General features: G+C 41.9%; 1 protein-coding gene across 3 annotated transcripts; it reads right to left on the bottom strand.

Moving 5' to 3' along the window:
* Positions 1-1,435: 1,435 nt before the first annotated feature.
* On the bottom strand, positions 1,436-24,340 carry ANGEL1 (angel homolog 1). 3 transcript variants are annotated; one of them, XR_011559324.1, is made up of 11 exons: positions 24,005-24,337; positions 20,770-21,384; positions 19,633-19,853; positions 16,263-16,332; positions 15,477-15,910; positions 14,466-14,592; positions 13,225-13,335; positions 7,681-7,750; positions 5,348-5,511; positions 2,313-2,869; positions 1,436-2,238 (listed from the first exon to the last, which is right to left on the bottom strand). XR_011559324.1 is itself a non-coding variant. In XM_070754265.1 (10 exons), the coding sequence occupies exons 1-10, from the start codon at positions 24,066-24,068 to the stop codon at positions 2,709-2,711; spliced, it is 2,037 nt and encodes a 678-aa protein (XP_070610366.1). In that variant the 5' UTR covers positions 24,069-24,340; the 3' UTR covers positions 1,436-2,708. The 3 variants fall into 3 exon arrangements, 2 of the variants coding, with proteins under 2 accessions (XP_070610366.1, XP_070610367.1); XM_070754265.1 differs by having other exon boundaries at positions 1,436-2,869; positions 24,005-24,340; XM_070754266.1 differs by lacking the exon at positions 24,005-24,337 and adding an exon at positions 23,518-23,633 and having other exon boundaries at positions 1,436-2,869.

Genomic DNA, 24,340 nt, shown 5'->3' with positions numbered 1-24,340 from the left:
TATGACTTGTGGAATTCAACTCCCAGAATTCCCAGTCATGCTAGCTCAGGAATTCTGAGAGTTGAAGTCCATAGGTCACACAAGAGCCAACTTTGCCAGCCCTGGCTTACCTAATCAGGCTCCCTTTGTGTCATAGGCCTATTGTGCGAGGAAAGTTTGGGCCCAAGTTGGGGCAAAGGATGATCCTGGGAAGACAGGCCAAAGGTGTTCCCTGTGAGAAAGGGCTGCTGTAGTAAGGGGGGGGGGGGGCGATCTGCTTAACCACAGCATGATTAATCCAAAGCCTCTGTACTGGCCTAATCAGGCTCCCTTCATAGGCCTACTGTGGGAGGCCTAGACCTCTTCAGAAAAACGTTAGGCTGTGTACAGCACAATACTATTGTTCCAAAAGGCCACTCTATGGGTGCCTTATCCCCACAGTATTTTTCACCAGATAGTAAGTCATATGTGTACCAAGTTTGGTTGAAATTGCTCGAGGCATTAGAGTTATGCTGAAACCCATACATATTACGTACATACATTAATAAGCCATGGTGATTCAGTAGTTAGAGTGCTATACTGCAGGCTACTTCTGCTGGCTTCCGGCTGCCTACAATTTGGCAATTTGAACCCTCCCAGGCTAAAGGTTGACTCAGCCTTCCATCCTTCCAGTATTAAAATGAGGACCTAAATTGTTGGGTGTGATATGCTGACTCTGTAAACTGCTTAGAGGGGACTGTAAAGCACTGTAAGGTGGTATTATAAGACTAAGTGTTATTGCTATAATGAGCAATATCTTTTCCAACTGAAAAACTTAGAGATAAGACTCTTATTATCACTCAGACATTTATCTGCAATGACTAATGTGCTCCTGTAAGAGAATCTGAAAATTAGGCATTACAGTGTTCCCTCGATTTTTGTGGGTTCGAACTTCGCGAAAAGTCTATACCACGGTTTTTCAAAAATATTGATTAAAAAATACTTTGCGAGTTTTTTCCCTATACCACAATTTTTCCCACCCGACGACGTTATATATCATCGCCAAACTTTCATCCGCCTTTAATAAATATATTTTTTTTAATAAACTTTAATAAATAAACATGGTGAGTAATAATCCAAATGGTTGCTAAGGAAATGGGAAATTGCAGTTTAGGGGTTTAAAGTGTTAGGGAAGACTTGTGATACTGTTCATAGCCAAAAATAGTGTATTTACTTCCGCATCTCTACTTCGCGGAAATTCGACTTTCACGGGCGGTCTCAGAACATAACCCCCGCGAAAATCGAGGGAACACTGTATTGTGTTGAGCTCTTGAGGGAGGCCCATCATTTCTAGCATCTTTGTCGAGCAACATATTGTAAGTGTGACCCACAACATCCACTAGAGGGCGTTACTGAAGCCTCACACAAAAAGGGCTTCAGTTCACTCTTTCTAGACTCAACCGACTGAATTTACAACTTTTCTGAAATTAGAAAAAAGTGTTTATTTTTCTTTCAAATTTAAGAAAACATTTAAAATATTGAAAGCTCCCGATGCATTTTTCCCAATACAATGTGGCACACAGCTTGCACATACTGTAATAATTTTTCTATATATCGAGAATGGGAGTTATTTACAGACCAGCCTTTACTCTGAATCACATATTCATTTAACAATTTGTTAATGTGTTTTTTTAAAAAATGAGCAGCAACTGTCAGGCCCACTTCCGAGTTCCCAACATTGTGGCTTCCAAGTGTGTGTGGGATTTTTTAAAGCATCTGTCATTTTCTGCTAGTTTTGGCAGTCCTTATTTGCAACTCTGTCACCAGAGACAGCCAAAGCATCCCAAAGTAGTAGTGAATCAGTGTGCAAAAAGCTTCTTGAGGAACCTGATAATAAAATGCAATGTTCTCAGAAGAGAGAAAATTATTTTTTAATCTAAAGAGGAGTTTTCAAGAAGCTTTGTTGACATGCAAACAAATTAAATTGCCAGGAAAATCATTATGAAAAAGTAAGTGTGTAGTAAGGGGATGCCAGCTGAATTAATTCCATTAACCAAACAGACAGGAGGGACATGCCAATCAACAAGCATTTACCTGTGGGAACAGGTTCATTGGAAGCAATAGCTCGCCAGCTCTCAAAAAGTTAAAATCACTCTACCACTGTCACTCTGGTTTGAGTGCAATAGTAAACAATATATAGATCCCTTGCTGCCTGCAGCACAAAGCAAGTGTAATAGTGTATGTGTGTATATGTGTGCGTGGAGCCCAGGGGTCTCCAACCTTGGCCACTTTAAGACTTGTGGACTTCAACTCCCAGAATTCCCACAAGTCTTAAAGTGGCCAAGGTTGGAGACCCCTGGTGTAGCACATATTACATGAAGATTCCTTTCAGATGCTCCACGACATGCCCTGCTAACATGGTGAGTGAGCATACTTTAAAACCAGAGGAAGCCCAGACCAGGCTGCCAATCGGATGGCAGGGTTCCCTTTAATATGGTACAGTAGCCAGACTATAGGCGGACATAAAGTGGCAGTGAAGCTCAGACGAGGATTGCAGAATTCTAGAGTAAACCAAATCGTTATTTCCTCATGTAAAAAGGGAGAAAAGAACAAGGACATCTCAAAAATAGGGAAGGGGGGCAGGGTGCGGAAGATCCTTTTTTTCTTTTCGCTCGCCGATGCAAACTTCAGTGGCATGATTTTCCCATTCAGGCCAACTCTCAGAGAGTCTTGGAAGATCTGGCACATGATTAAAAGTCAGAAATCTCGAGCCCAAAACTGGCCAGGAGGCAAAGGTGATCAGATGAACAGAAAGGATTAGGCAAGCCATTTGCTGACCAAAGGATGTCTTCAGAGAGGAGGGAGAGGCGGCCAAGCAGCTTTAGGGCTCCGTCTTGGAACATCCTGCGATCTAAATACAAAACAGAATGGGAAATATAAACAGGGCCCCACAAAGTAAAGCTGTGAAGAGGCAATCAGAAGGTAAAAGAAATGCAGATAGAGATACAAATAAGGCACAGCAATGGTTATGACCTATAAAGCCCTTCATGGCATCGGACCAGAATATCTCCGGGACCGCCTTCTGCCGCACGAATCCCAGCGACCAGTTAGGTCTCACAGAGTTGGCCTTCTCCGGGTCCCATCAACTAAACAATGTCGTTTGGTGGGACCCAGGGGAAGAGCCTTCTCTGTGGCAGCCCCGACCCTTTGGAACCAACTCCCCCCAGATATCACAGTTGCCCCCACCCTCCTTGCCTTTCATAAGCTCCTTAAAACCCACCTCTGTCGTCAGGCATGGGGGAATTGAGACTTTCCCTTCCCCCTAGGCTTATAAAATTTATGCATGGTATGTCTGTATGTATGATTGGTTTCTTAAATTGGGGTTTTTAAATTAACTTAAATATTAGATTTGTTTATATTGTCTTATTATTGTTGTTAGCCGCCCCGAGTCTACGAAGAGGGGCGGCATACAAATCTGATAGATAGATAGATATTTTATTTATTTATTTATTTATTTATTTAGATTTGTATGCCGCCCCTCTCCGCAGACTCGGGGCGGCTCACAGCATAAGATAGATAGATAGATAGATAGATAGATAGATAGATAGATAGATAGATAGATAGATAGATAGAGATAGATAGATAGATTAGATAGATAGATAGATAGATAGATAGATAGATAGATAGATAGATAGATAGAGATAGATAGATAGAGATAGATAGATAGATAGATAGATAGATACATGATAGATAGATAGATAGATAGAGATAGATTAGATAGATAGATTAGATAGATAGATTAGATAGATAGATAGATAGATAGATAGATTAGATAGATAGAGATAGATAGATTAGATAGATAGATAGATGATAGATAGATAGATAAATATAAGAATTGTTTACAATAGATACATTTCTAAGTCCAGACATTCACCAGGCCCCTTGATATCCTTTTTTAAAATGTGACATGACCATGTGTCAGTGGCAAGTTCTCAAATGTCCATATAACTCTTTTTCAGCATTCTGAAGAATGTGAGCAGTGAAACAAATGAAGGAAGTCACACAACAAGAATCTCTTTCCAGTCTTGCTTCTGCATATGAGTGTCAATTTCATGGCTTCCATGCTGTTAAATTTAAACTCTGTTTTCAACTCCCTTGTCAAGCTAAACCCCAAACGAATGGAAGAATGAGCCACTCCTTGCTCAGAAATAATCATCAATATTTCTTCCCAGAATAAATTAAAGAAAGGCTGGAATTAGTGTCTGACATGGAACAAATATCCATTTCTGAGGAGGATCAGTTTCTGTTCAGAGTGCTGGACAATTTCCCTTTCCTCGTGAGGTTCTCTCCTTTAGTCTCACAGCATTTGCACCAGTAAATTCTTCATCTCTCATGGATTTGGGAAAAGAATACAAGAGAGAAGTAGGAAGCTCCATTGCATAAATAGAGGTTCATATAATTTTGAACACCCCCCATACTTGTCTGACAATTGTTCTACTCTGGCCTATGCAGATCGGAACAAAGGAAGAATCCATGTGCTGAGATTTTGAGTCAAACACTTTTATATGAAAGGCAGGATTTTACATAAGCAAATTCAAGCCTTTCAGTCCATTTTGGCAGCTTTCCCTACCAAATTGGCTAAGAGATAAAAGTCTGGGCAGCCGCTGAGAGTCAAGGCTAATTAGCACATTCCTCAGTGAGATCATGTTTTTTTTTCTTCAGTCACACATACACTCACGATTCTCCAGGTTTTCTCACACAGTTTGATCTCTGCCCAATGAAGTTAGAAGAATAATAGCAGGTTGCCAGTGAGACATATCTGGAACCCTGAATCTAGGATTGCCACCATTACGAACGTTGGAACACCACACCCCTTTACCCAGAAATCCTCTTTTATATACTGTCTTGGTGTGGTCAACTGTTTCCTAGAGATATAACTGTCTAGACTTTCTTTCATAGACTCAAAGTTCATAGAACTTTTTCCCATAACGATATTCCTGTCTGCTTCTTGACCTTCTGACCCGGGCATCTAATAGGGGCTCCTGATCTCCCATGCCTCCCTCCTCCTCTGACTCAGACATTACCATCATTGGGGTTTCTACAGTCTCTGGTGGTTCCTCAGGTTCCATCTCTCTTTCACTCTCACTGACTCAACTGTCAAGAATACTGGCCTAGGGTACCAGGACGGACCCTCCTCAGAATCTGTGACTAACTGACCCAGTCGTGGACCACTCACAACAACAATCATTTTAAAAAAGCCATAAGCAAAATTGTTTTAAAGCTGAAATTACACGTGTGCCTACATAAACTGACACATTCAATGGCCCACTGAATTAGCGAAACTTCTCAGAAAATACCTATGCTTGCTGAAAGAAAGAAGCCTACTCACATTCTTCCTGATCATTCTTGATTGGCATTGCTGAATAAAAGATATAATCCACAGTGGCTCCCACTCCCATTGGCATAGTTGTAATCTCTTGGCAACCTCTCTCGGGCAGGAAATGGTTGTAAACTGAGGTCAGGTTGAGGTTATGGTGAATACTGCCTGGATACCTGTGCCGAGGAAAGAAATCCCACCCCCGAAATAGAAGAGGGGGGAGATGACATTTAACAAGAGGACTGGAAGCAAGAAAAGCAAACTCAGCTACCATTCCCTATTACCATGCTTCAGAAATCTACTCAAATAAAAGCTCTGTGCCAGGGATGGCAAACCTTTTTAGGCTCGTGTGCCAAGCTGGTGTGTGTGCACGTGTTACCTAGGTCCTCCCCCACGCATGTGCAAACCACCACCCCTGCACTGCCTCCTGAGCATATGCACATGCCTCACTGAAGCCTCTGGACTCTTGAAGCCTGGGGATGGCAAAAAACAGCCAAGCAGGCCAATCGGAAGTTCAGAAATAAACTTCCGGTTGGCCCATTGGCCCATTTTTTGCAATCTGAGGGCTTCAGGGAAGCCTCCTGAAAGTGCAAAGGACCTTTCCCAAGGCTGGAAATCAGCTGGCCAGCACACGTGCCTTCTGATGTGGCTCCGTGGGCCACCTGTGGCACGTGTACCATAGGTTCGCCATCATGGCTCTATGCCAAAAAATTAATGATTATCTAGGACACAGTTTATGAAAAAGAGGAGGTCTTTCATTTCCCCCCCTTTCTGCACTCCCAACAAAATCAATTCTTTGAAGCTTATTGAGAAAAAAATACCAGTGATATTCAGGCAACATCCCCATTTCCAGTAGCTTTTAAAAAATCGTTGCTGAATGATCACATTGTTTCCAGGCTAATTACAGACTAAGAAATCGTGCAAAGGAAAATATAATATATCGCCGCATTTCTATGCAGAAATGCAAAGTTGCAAGACTTTTCCAGGGGAGCAATCTGGGGAAGGACTCTAGTGTGGCATTATCAACTAAAGCAACTCTGTGAACTTTGTCCAGGATTAGACTGGGATGGAAAATGTTCTGAAGATGAAGGGAAAATTTCTTTAGGGCTAGCCATAATGCCAAGTGTTGCTAATTGTTCAAACATTACAAACGTCAAAAAGGAATCTGAGAATATTTATGCAATTTGCAATTGCAAAAATAATGCAATTTTTTGCATTACTTACAGGACCGCCTTCTGCCGCATGAATCCCAGCGACAGGTTAGATCCCCCAAATGTGGCCTTCTACAGGTCCTGTCAACTAGCAATATCGCTTGGGAAAAGCCTTCTCTGTGGGGGGCCCAGGCCCTCTGGAATCAGCTCCCCCCGGGGATTCGTACTGCCCCCACCCTCCTCGCCTTTCGTAAGAGTCTAAAAATTCACCTATGCTGCCAAGCTTGGGGTCATTGGACTCTAGCCCCGTGGCCACAGAATGTATAGTGGGTTTGTTGATTGAATGGATATGTGTGTATTTTAATTGGTTCCTAAGTTTTTAGATGTCACTTCTAATTTTAATTTATTGGATTTTGATGTATATTGCCTTTTTATATGTTGTAAGCTGCCCTGAGTCCTCGGAGAGGGGAGGCATATAAATCCAAATAATAAATAAATAAATTTAAAACAATCCTCAAACTAAAACATTATCTGGAACCTTATTAATATCACATTCAAAAGCAATGTGAAGTACCTTGTTCTGAAAAATCTCCTTATAGGTAGTCCTCAACTTACAACACTTCATTTAGTGACCAAAGTTACAACAGTGGAAAAATGGTCATAGGACATTATTTCATTGTAACTTTGGTTACATGTCTTCTGACCATTTTTCACATTACGATGGTTGCAGCATCCCCATGGTCACGTGATTTACATTTGGACGCTTGACAACTGACTCACATTTAATGATGGTTGCAGTGTCCCGGAGTCATAGGGTGACCTTCTGAGAAGCAAAGTCAATGGAGAAACCAGATTCACTTAACAACTGCAGTGATTCATCTAACAAAGAAAATTTGTAAAATGGGGCAAAACTCACTTAACAAATTTCTCACTTCGCAACATAAATTCTGGGCTCAATTGTGGCTGTAAATTGAGGATTACCTGTAGTTTCAATGTACACACGTTCTGCTCTGAATCATGTGATCAAGAGATTCTTCACTTTCGTAGCCTTCCTCTAATTACATAATCAGAGGCTGTTGACAAAATGTCTGCCCGAATCTCACTCTGACAAGCATTCTTAATTGCAGCCTTCCCCAATCTGATAGCCCCAAGTGTGTTGGGACTCTCAAAATCCCAACCCAGCATACATATTACCTTGAACAAACCAGTTCTGGATCAGAGTTGTTCTCGACAATGAGGTCTTTAGGCCAATAGGCAGGACGGTCTGCAATGCAGCAACAGAAAAACAAAACAAAACACTGGATCAAACCCACCAGCCAGTCTGAAATCTTTGACTTCAACAGACATAATAAAACCAGCTGCCCTAAATATTCTACAGCTGTGATGGCAAGCCTATGGTGTGAGTGACACAGGTGACACGCAGAGCCCTCTTTGCAGGTATGCGAGCCGTTGCCCCAGCTCAGCTCCACCGCGCATGGGTGTCTCCCACCGGCCTGCTGGTTTTTAGATCTCTGCCATGCATGCATGGGATGCATGCATAAGACATGCACAGGTGCGGGGTGTACGCAGGAACTGGAAGTGCATGCGTGGGGTGTGAGCGTGCAGGGTGGGTCACGTGTGCATGCATGGGACTGGCTCATGTGCGGGGGTGTCAAGGCGTGCAGGGAGTTCCATGCGCATTGCATTATGGGTGCACGTGCACTTTCAGCAATCTGTGCTGAAAAAGTTAGTCACCACTATCCTATAGCAAAATATACTAAATGCCACAACTCAAGCGCTTAATTGCAATATTCTTTGCAAACTACCATCTTTTTGCCCAACAGTCTGGAAAAACTTCTACAACCTTCTGAATAAATCCAAGCACCAACATGTATAAAATTGTACTGTATTTATGGAGTGAATGGGGATGAATATTTTTTAAAATTATATTGGAGATTTTTAAGTTCTCTTAGTCATATTAATTGGATTTTTGAGTATACTGTTATGTACTTTTGATATGTTGTGAGTCCTCGGAGAGGGTTGGTATACAAATCCAATAAATAAATAAAGTTTGCCATGGCTGCATTCTAACACCATTGGTGCAGGCATGAAACAGAAGGCAAAAATTGAGGCCCAAGAGAGAAAGAGCATCAGCATTTTAAAGTGATTCAGAACCGAAACTAAACATTGGAGCAAACAGCGATGGCTTCAGGAATTCTTCCCAACCTTTAGATATGGCCACAGAAGGTCCTGCATTTGCTTCTGTGTAATGAAGTAGGGTGTCACATCTGTGAGAGATGTGCACACTTGCACTTTCCCCCCAGGCATTAGTCAAGTTGCATGGATACATGTTGCCTGCATGTTTGTCTTTCTGCTATTCTGTTCAGAAAAACTCCCTAATCTTATGTTCCTGGGTCACCCTGACCCGGACCGAAAACCTTTCATTTGAAGTGCTTATATTTGGTCTTTTTGAAAGCTTTTTCCACTTGGAAACAAGTTTGAACATTTCTGCACACATTGAAATAAAACTTGAAATGAAAAAAGTAAATCTTATTGGTTTATTTTGCTGATATAATGCGTGCCCCCCCCCCATTTTTGTGAAATATTTTTCAATTTATGGATAGTTTTGCTTGCAAAATGCATTCTATTTTATTTAAGTTGGTGTGGGATTGGTAGCGTGAACATTTCTGAACATAATGATATGAAAATTGAACTGGAAAAATTGATGCATATTGGTTTATTTTGCTGATATAATGCGTGCCCCCCCCGTTTTTGTGAAATATTCTTCACTTTATGGATAGTTTTGCTAGCAAAATGCATTCTATTTTACTAAAGTTGGTGTGGGATTGGTAGCTTGAACATTTCTGAACATAATGATATGAAAATTGAACTGGAAAAATTGATGCATATTGGTTTATTTTGCACATAAAAGTATGCCTCCCCCCGTGTTCAATTATTTCAATTTATATAAAAATTATGCTGTTAATTTCAAACTTACATACTTGTTTTTAGTAAAATGGATTTCTTTCATAAAATTAGTTCTCTGGCTACAATGTGCTTGATTTTCAAAAGGATATTCCAAACATTTCTAGCCAAATATATATAAAAAGTGAACATAATGGCACAAAGCAAGGCCGAGGCGGGGTGGCCCTTTTGAGGCAAAAATAAACAAATAAGAATCATTTTTTTCAGTTCATTTATATTTTTCTTATGTTCAGGATTGTTCAATTTAGTATATCAAACCTTTTGGGGGGAAATTCCTTAGAGATTTGTAGCCTTAAAAAATATAAATTGACACGAAATTCAGAAAGAATGGGGGGGAGGGGCTTTTTGATCAAAATAAAAATATAAGTTTTACTTTTTTCCAGTTCAATTTTCATATCATTACGTTCATAAATGTTCAAACTAGTTTCCCAGTGGAAAAAGTTTTCAAAAAGACCAAATTTAAGTACCTAAAAAAAATCATTTTGCTCCCAGTCTATATGTTAGTGATAAGAAGAAGAAAAACTGCGGCATCACGAAGCTTAGTACCGGGAAAAATACATGCATTAATGGGAATAAGGAGATCGCTGACCATTTCAATAGCTACTTCTGTTCAGTTTTCTCAAAAGACACCTTACAAAATAATACTATAGAGGGATATAGCATTGCTTCCAACTGTACGGATTCAGCTCCAGTGATCTTAGAAGCCGATGTCTTAGAAGAACTTGAACGATTAAAGATAAATAAGACAATGGGTCCAGATGGCATCCACCCAAGAGTTCTTAAAGAACTCAGATCTGTCATTGCTACCCCCCTGACTGATTTGTTTAACCAATCCTTGTTAACAGGAGATGTTCCTGAGGATTGGAGAATGGCAAGTGTTGTGCCTATCCACAAGAAGGGCAGTAGAGAAGAAGCTGGTAACTACAGGCCAGTTAGCTTGACATCAGTTGTCGTTAAAATGATGGAGACTCTACTGAAAAAGAGGATAAATCAGCACCTAAAAAACAATAACTTATTGGACCCAAATCAGCATGGCTTTACTGAAGGCAAATCATGTCAGACTAATCTCATTGATTTCTTTGACTATGTCACAAAGGTGTTGGACGAAGGTGGTGCCGTGGATATTGCCTACCTGGACTTCAGCAAAGCCTTTGATACGGTTCCACATAAAGAGCTGATAGATAAATTAGTGAAGATTGGACTTAATCCCTGGATAGTTCAATGGATTTGCAGCTGGCTGAAGCATAGACACCAGAGGGTTGTTGTGAATGGCGAGTATTCTGAGCAGAGTCAGGTTACAAGCGGTGTGCCACAAGGGTCTGTTCTGGGTCCTATTCTTTTTAATATGTTTGTGAGTGACATAGGGGAAGGTCTGGTAGGGAAGGTTTGCCTATTTGCCGATGACTCTAAAGTGTGCAATAGGGTTGATATTCCTGGAGGCGTCGGCAATATGGTAAATGATTTAGCTTTACTAGATAAATGGTCAAAGCAATGGAAACTGCAGTTTAATGTTTCCAAATGTAAAATAATGCACTTGGGGAAAAGGAATCCTCAATCTGACTATTGTATTGGCAGTTCTGTGTTAGCAAATACTTCAAAAGAAAAGGATTTAGGCGTAGTGATTTCTGACAGTCTCAAAATGGGTGAACAGTGCAGTCAGGCAGTAGGGAAAGCAAGTAGGATGCTTGGCTGCATAGCTAGAGGTATAACAAGCAGGAAGAGGGAGATTATGATCCCGCTATATAGAATGCTGGTGAGACCACATTTGGAATACTGTGTTCAGTTCTGGAGACCTCACCTACAAAAAGATATTGACAAAATTGAACGAGTCCAAAGACGGGCTACAAGAATGGTGGAAGGTCTTAAGCATAAAACGTATCAGGAAAGACTTCATGAACTCAATCTGTATAGTCTGGAGGACAGAAGGAAAAGGGGGGACATGATCGAAACATTTAAATATATTAAAGGGTTAAATAAGGTCCAGGAGGGAAGTGTTTTTAATAGGAAAGTGAACACAAGAACAAGGGGACACAATCTGAGGTTAGTTGGGGGAAAGATCAAAAGCAACATGAGAAAATATTATTTTACTGAAAGAGTAGTAGATCCTTGGAACAAACTTCCAGCAGACGTGGTAGATAAATCCACAGTAACTGAATTTAAACATGCCTGGGATAAACATATATCCATCCTAAGATAAAATACAGAAAATAGTATAAGGGCAGACTAGATGGACCATGGGGTCTTTTTCTGCCGTCAGACTTCTATGTTTCTATGTTTCTAACCTTACAGAGTCAACATGACTTTTTTTTTCCCCAGAAAAAAATTAGCCCCCACCCCCACAAATATTTTTATGATGATCAGCATTGTTAAATTGAGTAAATGAATGCCTAAGATTTTAAAGAATATTTCGGATTTGGAGCATAAAAAAATAAAAAGTGAAAATTGTTGCAAGCAGCCAAGGGGGGGGGGGGGCTTATTTCTGATTTTAAAAAAAACAATAAGAATCATTTCTTTCAGTTCATTTATATTTTTCTTATATTCAGAAATGTTCAAACTACCAATCCCACACCAACTTTAGTAAAATTGAACACATTTTGCAAGCTAAACTATCTATAAATTGAAAAAAATTCAGAAAAACGGGGGGGGGGGTCTGCCTTTTATAACCAAATTAAAGCAATATGCATAATTTCTTTCAGTTCAATTTTCATATCATTGTGTGCAGAAATGTTCAGACTACTTTCCAAGTGAAAAAAGTATTCAAATTGACCAAACATAAGCACTTCGAATGAAGAGGTTTTGGTCCGGGTCAGTGTGACCCAGGAACAGAAGAAGTGTGACTTTTTGTTTTTTAGCAAGAAAGAAATCCCCCACCCCCCAAAAAAAAATTCTCATAGAGAACCCCTGAAATGATGAAAAGTCATGAAATTTCAAGTTTCAGATATGCAGGGAAATTTTTTTACAGGGACTCAAACTTGGCTTCGGGTCACATATGACCTGAACAGAAGAGCAGGGTTAAAGATCTAATCAGGGCAAAGTGCCTATTCCTCCTTTCTGGGTGGTGTGTTTTTCTCCCCTCTTATGTTATGTCTATGGGCACTGAGACCCACAGGGCAGGCAACACACTAAGTCATATGATCAAGAATGCTTAGAATGGAAGAGTCGCAGCATTCAAACCAATGGCCAATTCTTTTTTCCCATGTGGATGGAATGGGAGATTTTTTTTTTCCTTCCCATAGTCCTTGTCTAATTCCAGCACATTTAAAAAAAATTGCCGGTTTCTCCATTCAAATCACATTAGATCCTGCTGGGTTCAGTTTCAGAAAGTTATCTCAATGGGGAACAGCATTTTGATTCCTTTATACACAGTAATTTCTTCCCAGCTCCAACTTCATAGGGCATAACCACAGATTTAATCATAAAACATGAAGTGTCAATTTATTTACCTCAATGAATTATTCCAAAGCAACCCACAGTCTGCAGAACCCATTGGTGCTCTTCTGATTACTATGAAAACCAAGCAAGACCATGCAGGGTATCTTTCCCTTCTTGGAGGGGAGAGGGGAGGGTCTCCCAATATGGATTCTCATACTATTCACACCATCAAGCAGAGGCAATAATGCAATGTGCAGGAATTAGGAACCACTACTTTGGAAAAGGCTACTTTAGCCGACTTACAAAGCTCTCCCGCAGCATCTTGTTAAACATTAAAAAATTTTCTAAAGTGAGGTATACTATTGCTGAAAGAGGTAAAATCAAGGAAGAATCTTGGAATACCTGGCACGGCATCTGTCACACCTTCCAACAGGACCAAGTCTGCAGGTCGCTCACAGGCAACATCACAGTAACGGAACTGAAGCAAAAAGTCACGACTGTATTTAAGTCTGTCTGCAGACGAAAATCAAACATATACACACACAAAAAAAATTAGAATGGCTACGGTGTGTTCAGACTTGTTATTTGTAAACTATTGTCCACCGGATAGTTGTTAAAATGAAGCTTCAATGCCCCCATGCATCCATGCAGATCATGGGCGGATTCCTTTTTTTGCTACTACCGATGCTCTGGGCACTCAGCTTTGGGTGTCATATGTGCACACACACATGTCCACATGTGTTTTTGCTTCTGTGAATACACAGGAACCAAAATCTCATGAGGGAATGCACACACACACACACATGAGATTTTAGTGATTTTTTTGCTTCCCTGCACGCATGCGCAGAAGCAAAATATTCCTGCAATCTCTCGTGCGCTCAAGTCCCCTCACAAGATTTTGCTTCCTGTGCATGTGCAGAAGCAAAAACATGCTGGGACACGCAGGCATGTAGCTCAACTTTTATTATCTGTGCAGTGTCTTTTACTGTTCCGGTAGGAACCCAACACTGATGTGGATATCTGTGTTTTCCTGAAAATAAGACCCTGTCTTATTTTTATTTTTTTGCCAACAAAAAAGGCACCAGGTCTTATTTTCAGGGTGCGTGTGTAATTTCTCACTTGCGTGTGTCACCCCTGGTCAAGAGGCCTTCAAGAACTTCTTATGCGGCCTGCAAGGCTTTCCTGAAGGACTCTACAGCCAATAACACAGCTCCAGATCAATCCGTAGCTCTGTTATCGGCTGCACCCTAGCTTAATTTTTACCTGTGAATCCTGGAGTGGGTGGGCTTATTTTGGGGTTAGGGTTTATATTGGGCATACATGTAAAATCAAGCCAGGACTTACTTTTGGGGTAGGTTGTATTTTCAGGGGAAATGGTACAATTTTAAATGATAATCACTCATAAAACAAACAAAAATCTGAACCCTTTCTTAAGTCCTGCAGAGTTATTAATTGTTCATTCCCACATCACCAATGAGCCTTTTTACTCAGTGAATTCACAACTGTCATTGAATAGTGTGTGTACATAGGTAAATAATATTTTAAACAAAATGAGGAACCCCAGAGACTGAAAAGCTGTCATTCCTAACATACAATATTGAAAAGCACAAAACCTATAATTTCAACGTTATCATGAGATTCACCTGACTTCTTGCTTTGACAAAGAGTGATATACTGGCAGTCATCTGTTATACCCAGGCAACCAGGCCACAGAGGAAACAGCAATTTCCGCTGGTATGGGTTCTGGCAGAATTCCTCCTGGCCAGATACCTGTGGAGGCCAAAGGAAAAGAAGAAGAAGAAGAAGAAAAGAACAGAACACAAATACCCATCAAATATTTTGAGGGAAACAATCCAAAGTTTCAAAAATCTAGAATGACTATATGAAAATCAAACCCCCAGAATCCATAATTTAAAACAGGGTTTGTCAACCATAACTGTGTGGATTTCAACTCCAAGGCTGAGTTAGGAATTCTGGGTGTTGAAATCCAGACATCTTAAAATTGCCAAGGTTGGGAAACACTGATCTAGAATATAAATGCAAGAATACTAGTGATGCATTTGCATTAACAAGCAAATAACTGACTACTACAGAGAAAGCGCTCTACCCCAAACTTTAGACTTTTCGTGACTAAATAAAGACTTTGGAAATCTAGCTGACCAAAACATTCTGAGAGTTCAAATCTGCCTGTTTTCTGCTAATGAAGTAGTGGAGCAAGATGCAATAAGCACACACACATATATACAAACGTATATATACATATTTCTTGCACCCTCCTCCACTACTACATACTTTATGTGTGAATATGTGTTTGTGTTTGTGTGTGTGTGTGTACGTATTCTACCACACTTCCCAGCAATAGCTTGGTAGGCATAAGAGAACTGAGAAAAGAACTGAGAACTGAGAGATAAGACTTAAAGGTCAGCAGCAGCATATTTAAATATCTGGCTGGCTATTAATTGAAAATAGAACTTTCTGCCAGAGCCTGATTGCAGATGGTCTCTACAGTAACCAGGTCAGTTTAAATAAATGAACTAATCCTGAAAAATTCCTGTGATGGAGAGAAAAGCAAGCAGGATTCTCAGGAGGTGCTGGAAACCATATAACCATTTAAGAGCAAAACCAAGACTATCTGGTCTCTTTCTTTTGCTTACCTTCCAGGCTGGCATTCCATGGTAGTACAACTCGCCATTCCGGACAAACTTATATAGCGGGGAGTCGGGCACAGAGTTCATGTCCCCACATAAGATGATGGGGCAGTAACTGCCATCAGCCAGTTTTGCGGTTTTGTCAATCTCTGTCAAGAGCAGAGCCATCTGGGCTAGTTTGATGTCTCCCCGACGGGGACTGTACAATACATGAGTGTTTGCCACACACAAAGGGCTGATTGCCTTGTCTCCTGGGTTTTCGGTTAATAAGGGCTGTAGTAGTAGCACCAGGCCCACATTGTCCCTGCTGAGGATATCCAAACCGGGCCGGAAGTATTCAACGGGGCTGGCACTGATCAGTTGGAACTTATTCTGCTTGTAACAGATTGCACAGCCATCTGTCTTTCTTCCTGTCCGCCGCTTGTAGATACAGGTAAAGCCTGGCCAAATGACAAAAGTTTCTTGTTACATATACCTCTTATGCTAGTTTGATCTTTGAGATGAAGAAGCCACTGCTCATCTTGGCCCAACTCAATTCAGAAAGTAATGCATAGGAAAGGAGAAGCCAAACAAAGCTCAGTACACCCTCCCACCCAAAGCCTGATATGCATTAGAGCTTGAAAGGCAGCCATGAAGCTCCAAGCTTCCCCAAACCACGTCTGCTATCAAAGTAAAGCCAACCATCCCAAAACATCGATGGCTGTTAAATACTGAGTAAGAGGCATTTTTACTGATCCTGAGAGGAGCATCAAGAAGCATATTTTTGAGCTCATTATCAGAAGGAAGTTTTACCTATCATCATCAGTGTTGGCTCCAACTGCTCCCAATAATGATTCTCTTGAACTTCTTGGAGACAGAGAATCTAGAAGAAAATAACTGTAATAAGTTATGTTGTAGCTTTCAAAGGCAGAACAAATAATTTTCCACTACATACATTTAACTTCTCCCAATTTTATTATCCTTGTTAATTACATTTGCCATAGAAGGAAAAATACAGATAGTAAGTACTTGGTTAACTATGGAATTGACAGAAAGCATTAATTAATTAATTAGGCTTCTATGCTGCCCAATCCCAGGGCTTACAACAATAAATAATACAATACATTGATAAAAAAGTCAAATATTAAATAATAAAACAATAAAACCCCATTATAAAATCCAAGCGAACTATCTAATCAAACACAGATACATACAAATCAATCTCAGTTCGGCCATGACTGGATGTTAATATTCATAGCCCCCAGGTCTGCTGGCAAAGGCAGATCTTCACGGCCTTTGGGAAGACCAGTAGAGCAGGAGCAGTGCAGACATCGGGGGATAGTTGGTTCCTAGGGCTGGGGCAGCCCACAGAGAAGGCCCTGCCCCATGGGCCCGCCAACCTACATTGCTTGGTCGACAGGACCCGGAGGATGATCGAATTGGTCTCTGAGAGGTATGCGGCAGGAGACAGTCCCACAGATTGAGGCTGAAAAGCAAGATGCCACTTGACTGCACCACTTAGTAGGGAAAATCCTTCTGGTTGCTGTTGTTGAGCAAATCCCACCCCGACTTTAAGTAAGGATGTCATGGGGTCGCCATTTGCAACTTATTATTAGCTTCCCCAATGACTTTGTATGTCATAAGCCAGTAAGGAGATCACAAATGGCAATCACACAATAGTGGGGATGGCCAGAACTTCAAGGGCCAATCATAAGTTTAGCACTATGAATTTGCATGGTAGTTAAACAAAGGGTTGTTAAGAGAAGACTACCTGCCTAGCAGATTTTGAAACTACACGATTGTATAGTCAAGTGAAAAACAGAGAAAGAGAAAAGTGTTCAAGAGGCATGAGATTCAAGGGACATGTCAGAGTTATGAATATGTAATTGTACGTGGGAATGGGTACCATGGTGAAGAGATGCTGGCTAAGGAACTGTCAGATAAGACACAGCCCAGTCCAGAGGTGCATAGTGGATGGAGCAAGAGGCTTAGAAGGGACGTCCCTAAGATCTCAGGCTGTAAAGATGACAGTGGGAGAAATTTACTTTCAGACTTTTTTCTGATTCTATTATTGTAGCTTTAAATATAGTAGAAATAGTTTACGTAACTGTGCTGTCCATCCACCTGAGTGGTATTAACTCAAAGGCTAAATAGTTCTCTCCCCCTCAAAAGGTGACTCCTAATTATTCAGAAAAGATAGGCTTAAAGACAGGTGAAACGTAGACTGTGAGTGAGGAATAATCTGAAATTTCATTACTTCAGTCTGGGAGGAACCCTACTTAGCAGTAGTGACTGTGAAAGGGATCTTGGAGTCTTGGTGGATAATCAACTAAATATGAGCCAGCAATGTGCAGCAGCGGCTAAAAAGGCTAACACAATCCTAAGGTGTATCAACAGGGAGATTCACTCCAAGACCAGAGAGATATTAATACCACTCTAGTCAGACCACATCTGGAGTACTGCATCCAGTTCTGGTCACCACACTTCAAAAGAGACATAGAAACTCTGGAGAAAGTGCAGAAAAGAACAAACAAAATGATTAGGGGACGAGAAACCAAAACTTATGAAGAGAGATTGCTGGAACTGGGCATGGGTAGCCTAGAGCAGTGTTTTTCAACCAGTGTGCCATGACACACTAGTGTGCCGTGAGATATGGTCAGGTGTGCCGTGGGGAAATTAAACATGGGTCCCCAAACTACCATCCCTGCCAGGATATCCCTTTTGTGTTAATTGAAACAGGCCCAGGTTTCACATTAAGTGATGATAATGATGATGATGATGATGATGATGATGATGATAATAATAATAATAATAATAATTTATTAGATTTGTATGCCGCCTCTCTCTGAAGACTAAATACATTTAGAATAAATACAATAAATACATTTAGAAACTATATTATTAACTATATGTATAATATGTACTGCGTGTAGAGTGTCATTTTGTGTCATTTTGGTTGGTTGTGTGCCCCAGGATTTTGTAAATGTAAAAAATGTGCCGGGGCTCAAAAAAGGTTGAAAATCACTGGCCTAGAGAAAAGAAGGGCCATTGGGGACATGATAGCAGTCTACAGGTACTTGAGGGTTACCACAGAGAGGAGGAGGTCATGCTGTTTTCCAGAGCACCAGTGGGCTAGACGAGGAACAACGGTTGGAAGCTGACCAAGGAGATTTTCAACCTAGAAATAAGGAAGAACTTCCTGACGGTCAGAGCGATCAACCAGTGGAACGGCCTGCCAGTGGAGGTTGTGAACTCCCCAACTTTGGACATTTTCAAGAGATTGGACTGTCATTTGGCTGGAGTGCTGTAGGATTTCCTGCTTAAGCAGGGGGTTGGACTTGATGACCTGCAAGGTCCCTTTCAACTCAAACAAACAAACAAACAAACAAACAAATATAAGGCAAGGCTTAATGAGCCTTGCATCTCCTCTGCTTCCTTCTTAGTACCAATGTCAATAAATGCAGGTAGTCCTCACATGCCGACACTCATTCTGTGACCATTCAGAGTGGAGGCAGCGCTGAATGGGTGATCCCCCAAGTTCCAGCCATCGTAATGTCCCCGTGGATGTCACGTCATTGTAATTTGGGCATTTAGCAAACAGCTTCCACTTAGGATAGTTGCAGTGTCCTGTGATCATGTGATTGCCATTTGTGACCATCTCTGCCAGCTTCCCACAAGTAAACTCAATGGGGAAGTCTGTAAGGAAGATTGCAAGTCACTCTAGTAAGTCCTACCAGGATGCCTATGCTTGTGCCTTGCTGCATCCTACATGCCCTGGCCTTCCTCCATTTTGTGTCCTGCTGCGCCAGGCCAGCCTGCCTGCACTCACAACTTGCCATGCCTAACAATCTTGTCTCACACTGGGCCACATTGTCCATCCCCTCTGGCCTTCTTGCACCTGTACCCAGCCTACACTGCGTGTCCCATGTTCTACCTGAACTCCCTGCAGCACCCATGCAATCCTTACTTGGGACTCTTGTGCCTCCTGCTTAATGACTTGTGTGCCTTGGGATTGCAACAGCAACTGGCACTGCTGGGATTGCTATTGCTAAGTAATGCAATCATGTGACATCATGCTTCATGTCCCCATCACTTAGTGACAGCAATCCTGATTCCAATTGTTGTTAAAACCTGAGAACTACCCGTATACTCAAATATAGCAAAGCTGCCAAGTTATACTCACATCAGGATCCCAGTGCTGGATCTCCTGTAAGAGATTTGCAAGACGATAGCTCCAGTTTAGGGTATCTGGATGGCAATGCATGTAAAGATGTGGGCACTGCTCAATCAGGTCTTGGGCCAGAATGTTGTAAGACATTACTCTGAATTCAAACAGAGACCCACTCTCTGAGTTCGGCTCTGGGTTGCTGGTAGAGATATCTTCCCAATCTCTCCACAAAATCTCTGTACAAAAGCAAAAAGTGCAGGACATAGTTTGGCTGAGACGGGCGCTGTGCTGGAAGTGTCTGTTTGCGGTTGAAACTCTGCTGCCCTTCAGAGCAAAAAGCAACTTGAGGGAGGATTAACTTTAACTAGAATCTGAGCCTGTGCTATAAGGTAAATTACTAAGTCATAAAGGCTAGTTTAATACAAATGCATCCTTTGACTTTTCATCCTGAGCATCTCATGTGCCTCCGACTTGTTTTGAGTTACAATGTTATCTATTCTATTCTATATTACAGCATAATATATTTTGCTGTACAACTGAGTAATTCTGTTTCTTCTAGAGGATAAAAGAAGATTTTTTCCCCTAACACAACAGCACTCTGTAAACAAATGTGTTATAATTCACAACCACATTTTTAGTGTGACAGACTACCAGCTTTTATTCCAAAATTAAAAATATTCAGAAGCAAGCATTTGGCCAATATATTAAGAAATACAAGTATCCTCTGGATACGTCTCTGAAATGGATTCTAGGAATTTATTCTATAAGGGTGTCTGTACTCCCCCAAAATGTCACTTTTGCCATTCCGGTCTGAAGGCAAGTATTTGGAAAGTTCCTGCAAATCATTGCAACTAGGTATTCTTCTTAAACAAAAATAATGCAGTAGATTAAATCAGTATGCATTATTCATATATTTATACTAGTTATTTTACATAGTTTGTCCTTATTATCACTCACAGTGTGTAATATCTCTAATCATGAAATGAATTTAGAACATTCAGCAGATACCTTGAAGGATTTCAAAGAAAGGTAGGATTGAGAAGCATTTCCATAATATCTAACATAAATAATATTCCCATATCAAATCGCTTTGTTAACTCTGCTCTTATCCAGTAAGGTCAAAGTCACACAATGAAATGCACTGATACTCACCATGATAAGGTATCTCTAGAGGGAGCGGCTGAAATTGACCTGCATCTGCAAAAGGCCACATGACTGCCTCAGCTGGTATCACATCATTCTCCTGGGCAGGACTCCAGGCTAATGCAGCAGGATCTTCAATCCACACTTCTGTGGATGACACAGGAGCATCCACATCTGGAGGATCACCCTCTGTCCGTATTGCTGCCCATGGAGCAGTGACTTCCGCATCCTCTTTTCCTTCTGTTGGTGAGCTTGTCAGAGTAGGTTCTACAAATTCCTGTCTCTCAGAAGATTCCTCAGCAGGGACCCCCTGCAGCAGCTCCTCCTGCTGCTGTTCCTTTTCCTCCCCTTGGCCATTAGACTGTGGTGAGACAATCAAGTTGCTTAAGCTTGTCATCAGTAGCTTCGGGCCTTCTTGCCACTCCACAGCCGAAATGGCTGATACTTGGTCCAGTTCTGAAGCCCTCTCATTAGTGCAACCCCCACCAGCCCCCTTCTCCAGCCACTGCTGCAGCAGGGCTTGCTTCTCCTCCAAGTTCGGCTTCCCACCGACAGGAGCAGAAAGGCCGTCTATAGATGTGCTCTTTGGCAGAAGCGCGCTCTTTCGGCAGGTAAAGAAAGCATCTGTCAAAATATGAACATGTGTTCACTTTAGAAACAACTCAAGGGTGGTAAAATTAACGGCAATCATGCTTTTAACAATTCACAGACACCAGCAAATGCTGGCACAGAGCAAATCACTGTTTTCTAAATCAGGGATTTCAATCCCGTCTGGGAGAGTGAGAAGGATTCAGATTTTAATAATAAAATTCTTTATTGGCCAAGTGTGATTGGACACACAAGGAATTTGTTGCATATGCCCTCAGTGTACATAAAAGAAAATATATATTTGTCACGAATCATGAGGTACAACACTTAATGATTGTCATAGGGGTCAAATAAGCAATGAAGAAACAATCAATATTAATAAAATCCAGGATGAGAGGGGTCAGTAAATATTTTCACAGGCCTCTTTTTGACTCATGGAAGGCAGGCTGGCAGGCTGGTGGACTCAGCCTTCCACCGTTCTGAGGTGGGTAAAATGAGGACCCGGATTGTGGGGGCTATAAGCTGGCTCTGTTAAAAAGTGCTATTGCTAACATGTTGTAAGCCGCTCTGAGTCTAAGAAGAAGGGCGGCATAAAAATAGAATAAATAAATAAATTGGGGGGTTTGCAATTCTGAGAGTCCGTTGTGGGTACATTCACAAAGGACTAGTGGTAAGGGCCAAATACCCATTACGGGAAGGCAAGAAATGCTCTGGATTGCATACATGATTTTATTTCATATAAGATTATGTTTATTATTAGTTTCTAAAAGAAGTATATAGGATCTATATGGAGCTCAGAGGCATTTAAGCAGACAGGTTATATCTGAGTGTTGTACTATCCTTCTCATCCAGAAAGATAAAAAAAAGAATCCACAAAAGATGAAGATTGAGTAGGGCAAGAAATCTGAAAAGCACAAAGAAATGTGTTGATGAATATGTTGTTGCTTTTGGAAGCCAGGATTTGATAACAATTTTGCACTACAGTATGTAAGACTCACATAGGACTTTGAATATTTGGGTTTAGCAACATAAATGTTTTATTGTTTAGCTGAATTTTAAATCAGTCAGCAAACTGGTTGAAAGCCCTTACTGAAAAACCTAATTTTTCCATTCTTGATTCAAATAAAAGAAAATTAACAGTTTAACCAAGTTGGGACTTTACAGGTCATCTAGTCCAACCCTCTTGCCCAAGCAGGAGACCCTACATCTGCCTCTACTTAGGATTGAATTCACAACCTCCTGATTGTGAGGCAAGAGCTCCACCTGACATTAATTTCAAATATTAGTTGACTGGGCACCACAGTACTGTAGTAACAAATGACAAAGTAATTAAGATTTTACTTTGCAAATATGACTGAGAGAGACAGAATAAAGTTACACACGAAAAAATTTAAGCCATGCTATCTGGGGTTGAGGGTCTGATATTTGATATAGTGCAGTCTCAAACTATCCCGATTATTAAAAAGTAAGTTACTTTAAAACAAATGGCCCCTTTCTACATCTCACAACAGGGGAAGTGACCATAAAAGCAAATATTGTTTTTTAGGCTATCCAGAAAATTGAAATGTGACACATGCAGTCCAAGGCAATTCATTCTGACCATCAAAATGAGATTTTTTTTTGTGGCGAGGGTGGTGGGATGGACCCAAAACCGAATGAATACTTGTGAAATAAAAAAAACTTTGTCTACCCCTGCTCTTATGTTCTCTCCCAACTGTGCAGCAGGGAAAATAAAACCGACCTACCTCACAAGGTTGCAAGAAAAATAATGCAAGTGAAGCCTCATATAAAAGTTAACCATTATCCCACTGCAGGGGTAGGCAAAGTTGGCTCTTCTATGACTTGTGGACTTCAACCCCCAGAATTCCTGAGTTCAGGAATTCTGGGAGTTGAAGTCCATATGTTAATAGAAGAGCCAACTTTGCCTACCCCTAGCCCAGAAGATTTCAAACGTGGCTTGTGGACTTCAACTCCCAGAATTCTCCAGCCAGCAAAGCTGTCTGGAGAAATCTGGGAGTTGAAGTCCACAAGTCTTAAAGCTGCCAAGTTTGAAGATCTCTGCATTAAGCCAGAGGCTTGTTTCCGTTCCCTCAATGCCCAACTGCCTTATTATTTTTCCCCTCACGTGCCCCCATCCTCTTGCTCCGACCACTTTTAACCTTTTCTTACATATGTTAAACCACAGGTTATAATCCCCAGCGCCCTTCTCAGTGCGGGATCTCGGTTAACAAAGCAACGTCACAGCCGTTGTTTTGATCCTCCGAGAGGAGACGCTCCACCAGCACGCCGGAAGGCGGGACGGGGAGGGGGGGAGGGAAGGGAAGGCCCAATGAAAACCCGCGGCTCCCAGCGCGGGGCGGAGACGAGCGGCGCGAGCGGGATCCCCCTGACAGGCGCCTTTTGCCGCCGTTGGGCCAGTCGCCCGCCTTGGCCGAAGGAGCCTGGCAGGCGAGCCAGACGCCTCGCTGGGGCCGCAGCAGCAACCAAGTAGCCCTGCCCTTGCCTGACTGGGTTCTCCGTCCCATCATCCCGCCCTGTGGAAGGGAGCTGACGACCGTCAGCCTGCTTCACCCGAGCGGGGAGAAAAGGCCACGGGGGCGGGTGGGTGGGTAGGTGAGGGGACGACCCACGAGTCCGAAGAAGGGAGGCCGGTTACCTTGGAAAGCCTGCAGGAGCCGCGACAGGGGCAGCAGGACGTAACAGAGGACCGTCCCGATCATCCCGCCAGCCCGCTCCGCCTTCCCTCCCTTTCCCGGCCGCCAGCCAGCCACGCGGAAGGCTTGGCTCCGCCTCGCCCAAACGTCCCGGGGTGCTGCGGCAGGGCGGCCTGGCTCCGTGCCTTTCTCTCCGGAGGCTATTGGAGGAAGGCCTGGCGCTGGGACCGAGGCCCTTCCCTTCCCTTGAGGCCAAAGCGGAGCAGTGTGGAAGTTTGCGCAGCCGCCCGCTGCCTCCCCTTTTTTTCCCTTCGGCTTCCACACCTACTTGCAACGAG

Source organism: Erythrolamprus reginae, chromosome 1 (genome assembly GCF_031021105.1).
Source record: "Erythrolamprus reginae isolate rEryReg1 chromosome 1, rEryReg1.hap1, whole genome shotgun sequence".
NCBI lineage: Eukaryota > Metazoa > Chordata > Lepidosauria > Squamata > Dipsadidae > Erythrolamprus > Erythrolamprus reginae.
Note: the sequence above shows the minus strand (reverse complement) of the source record. Positions and strands in the feature narration are given on the sequence as shown.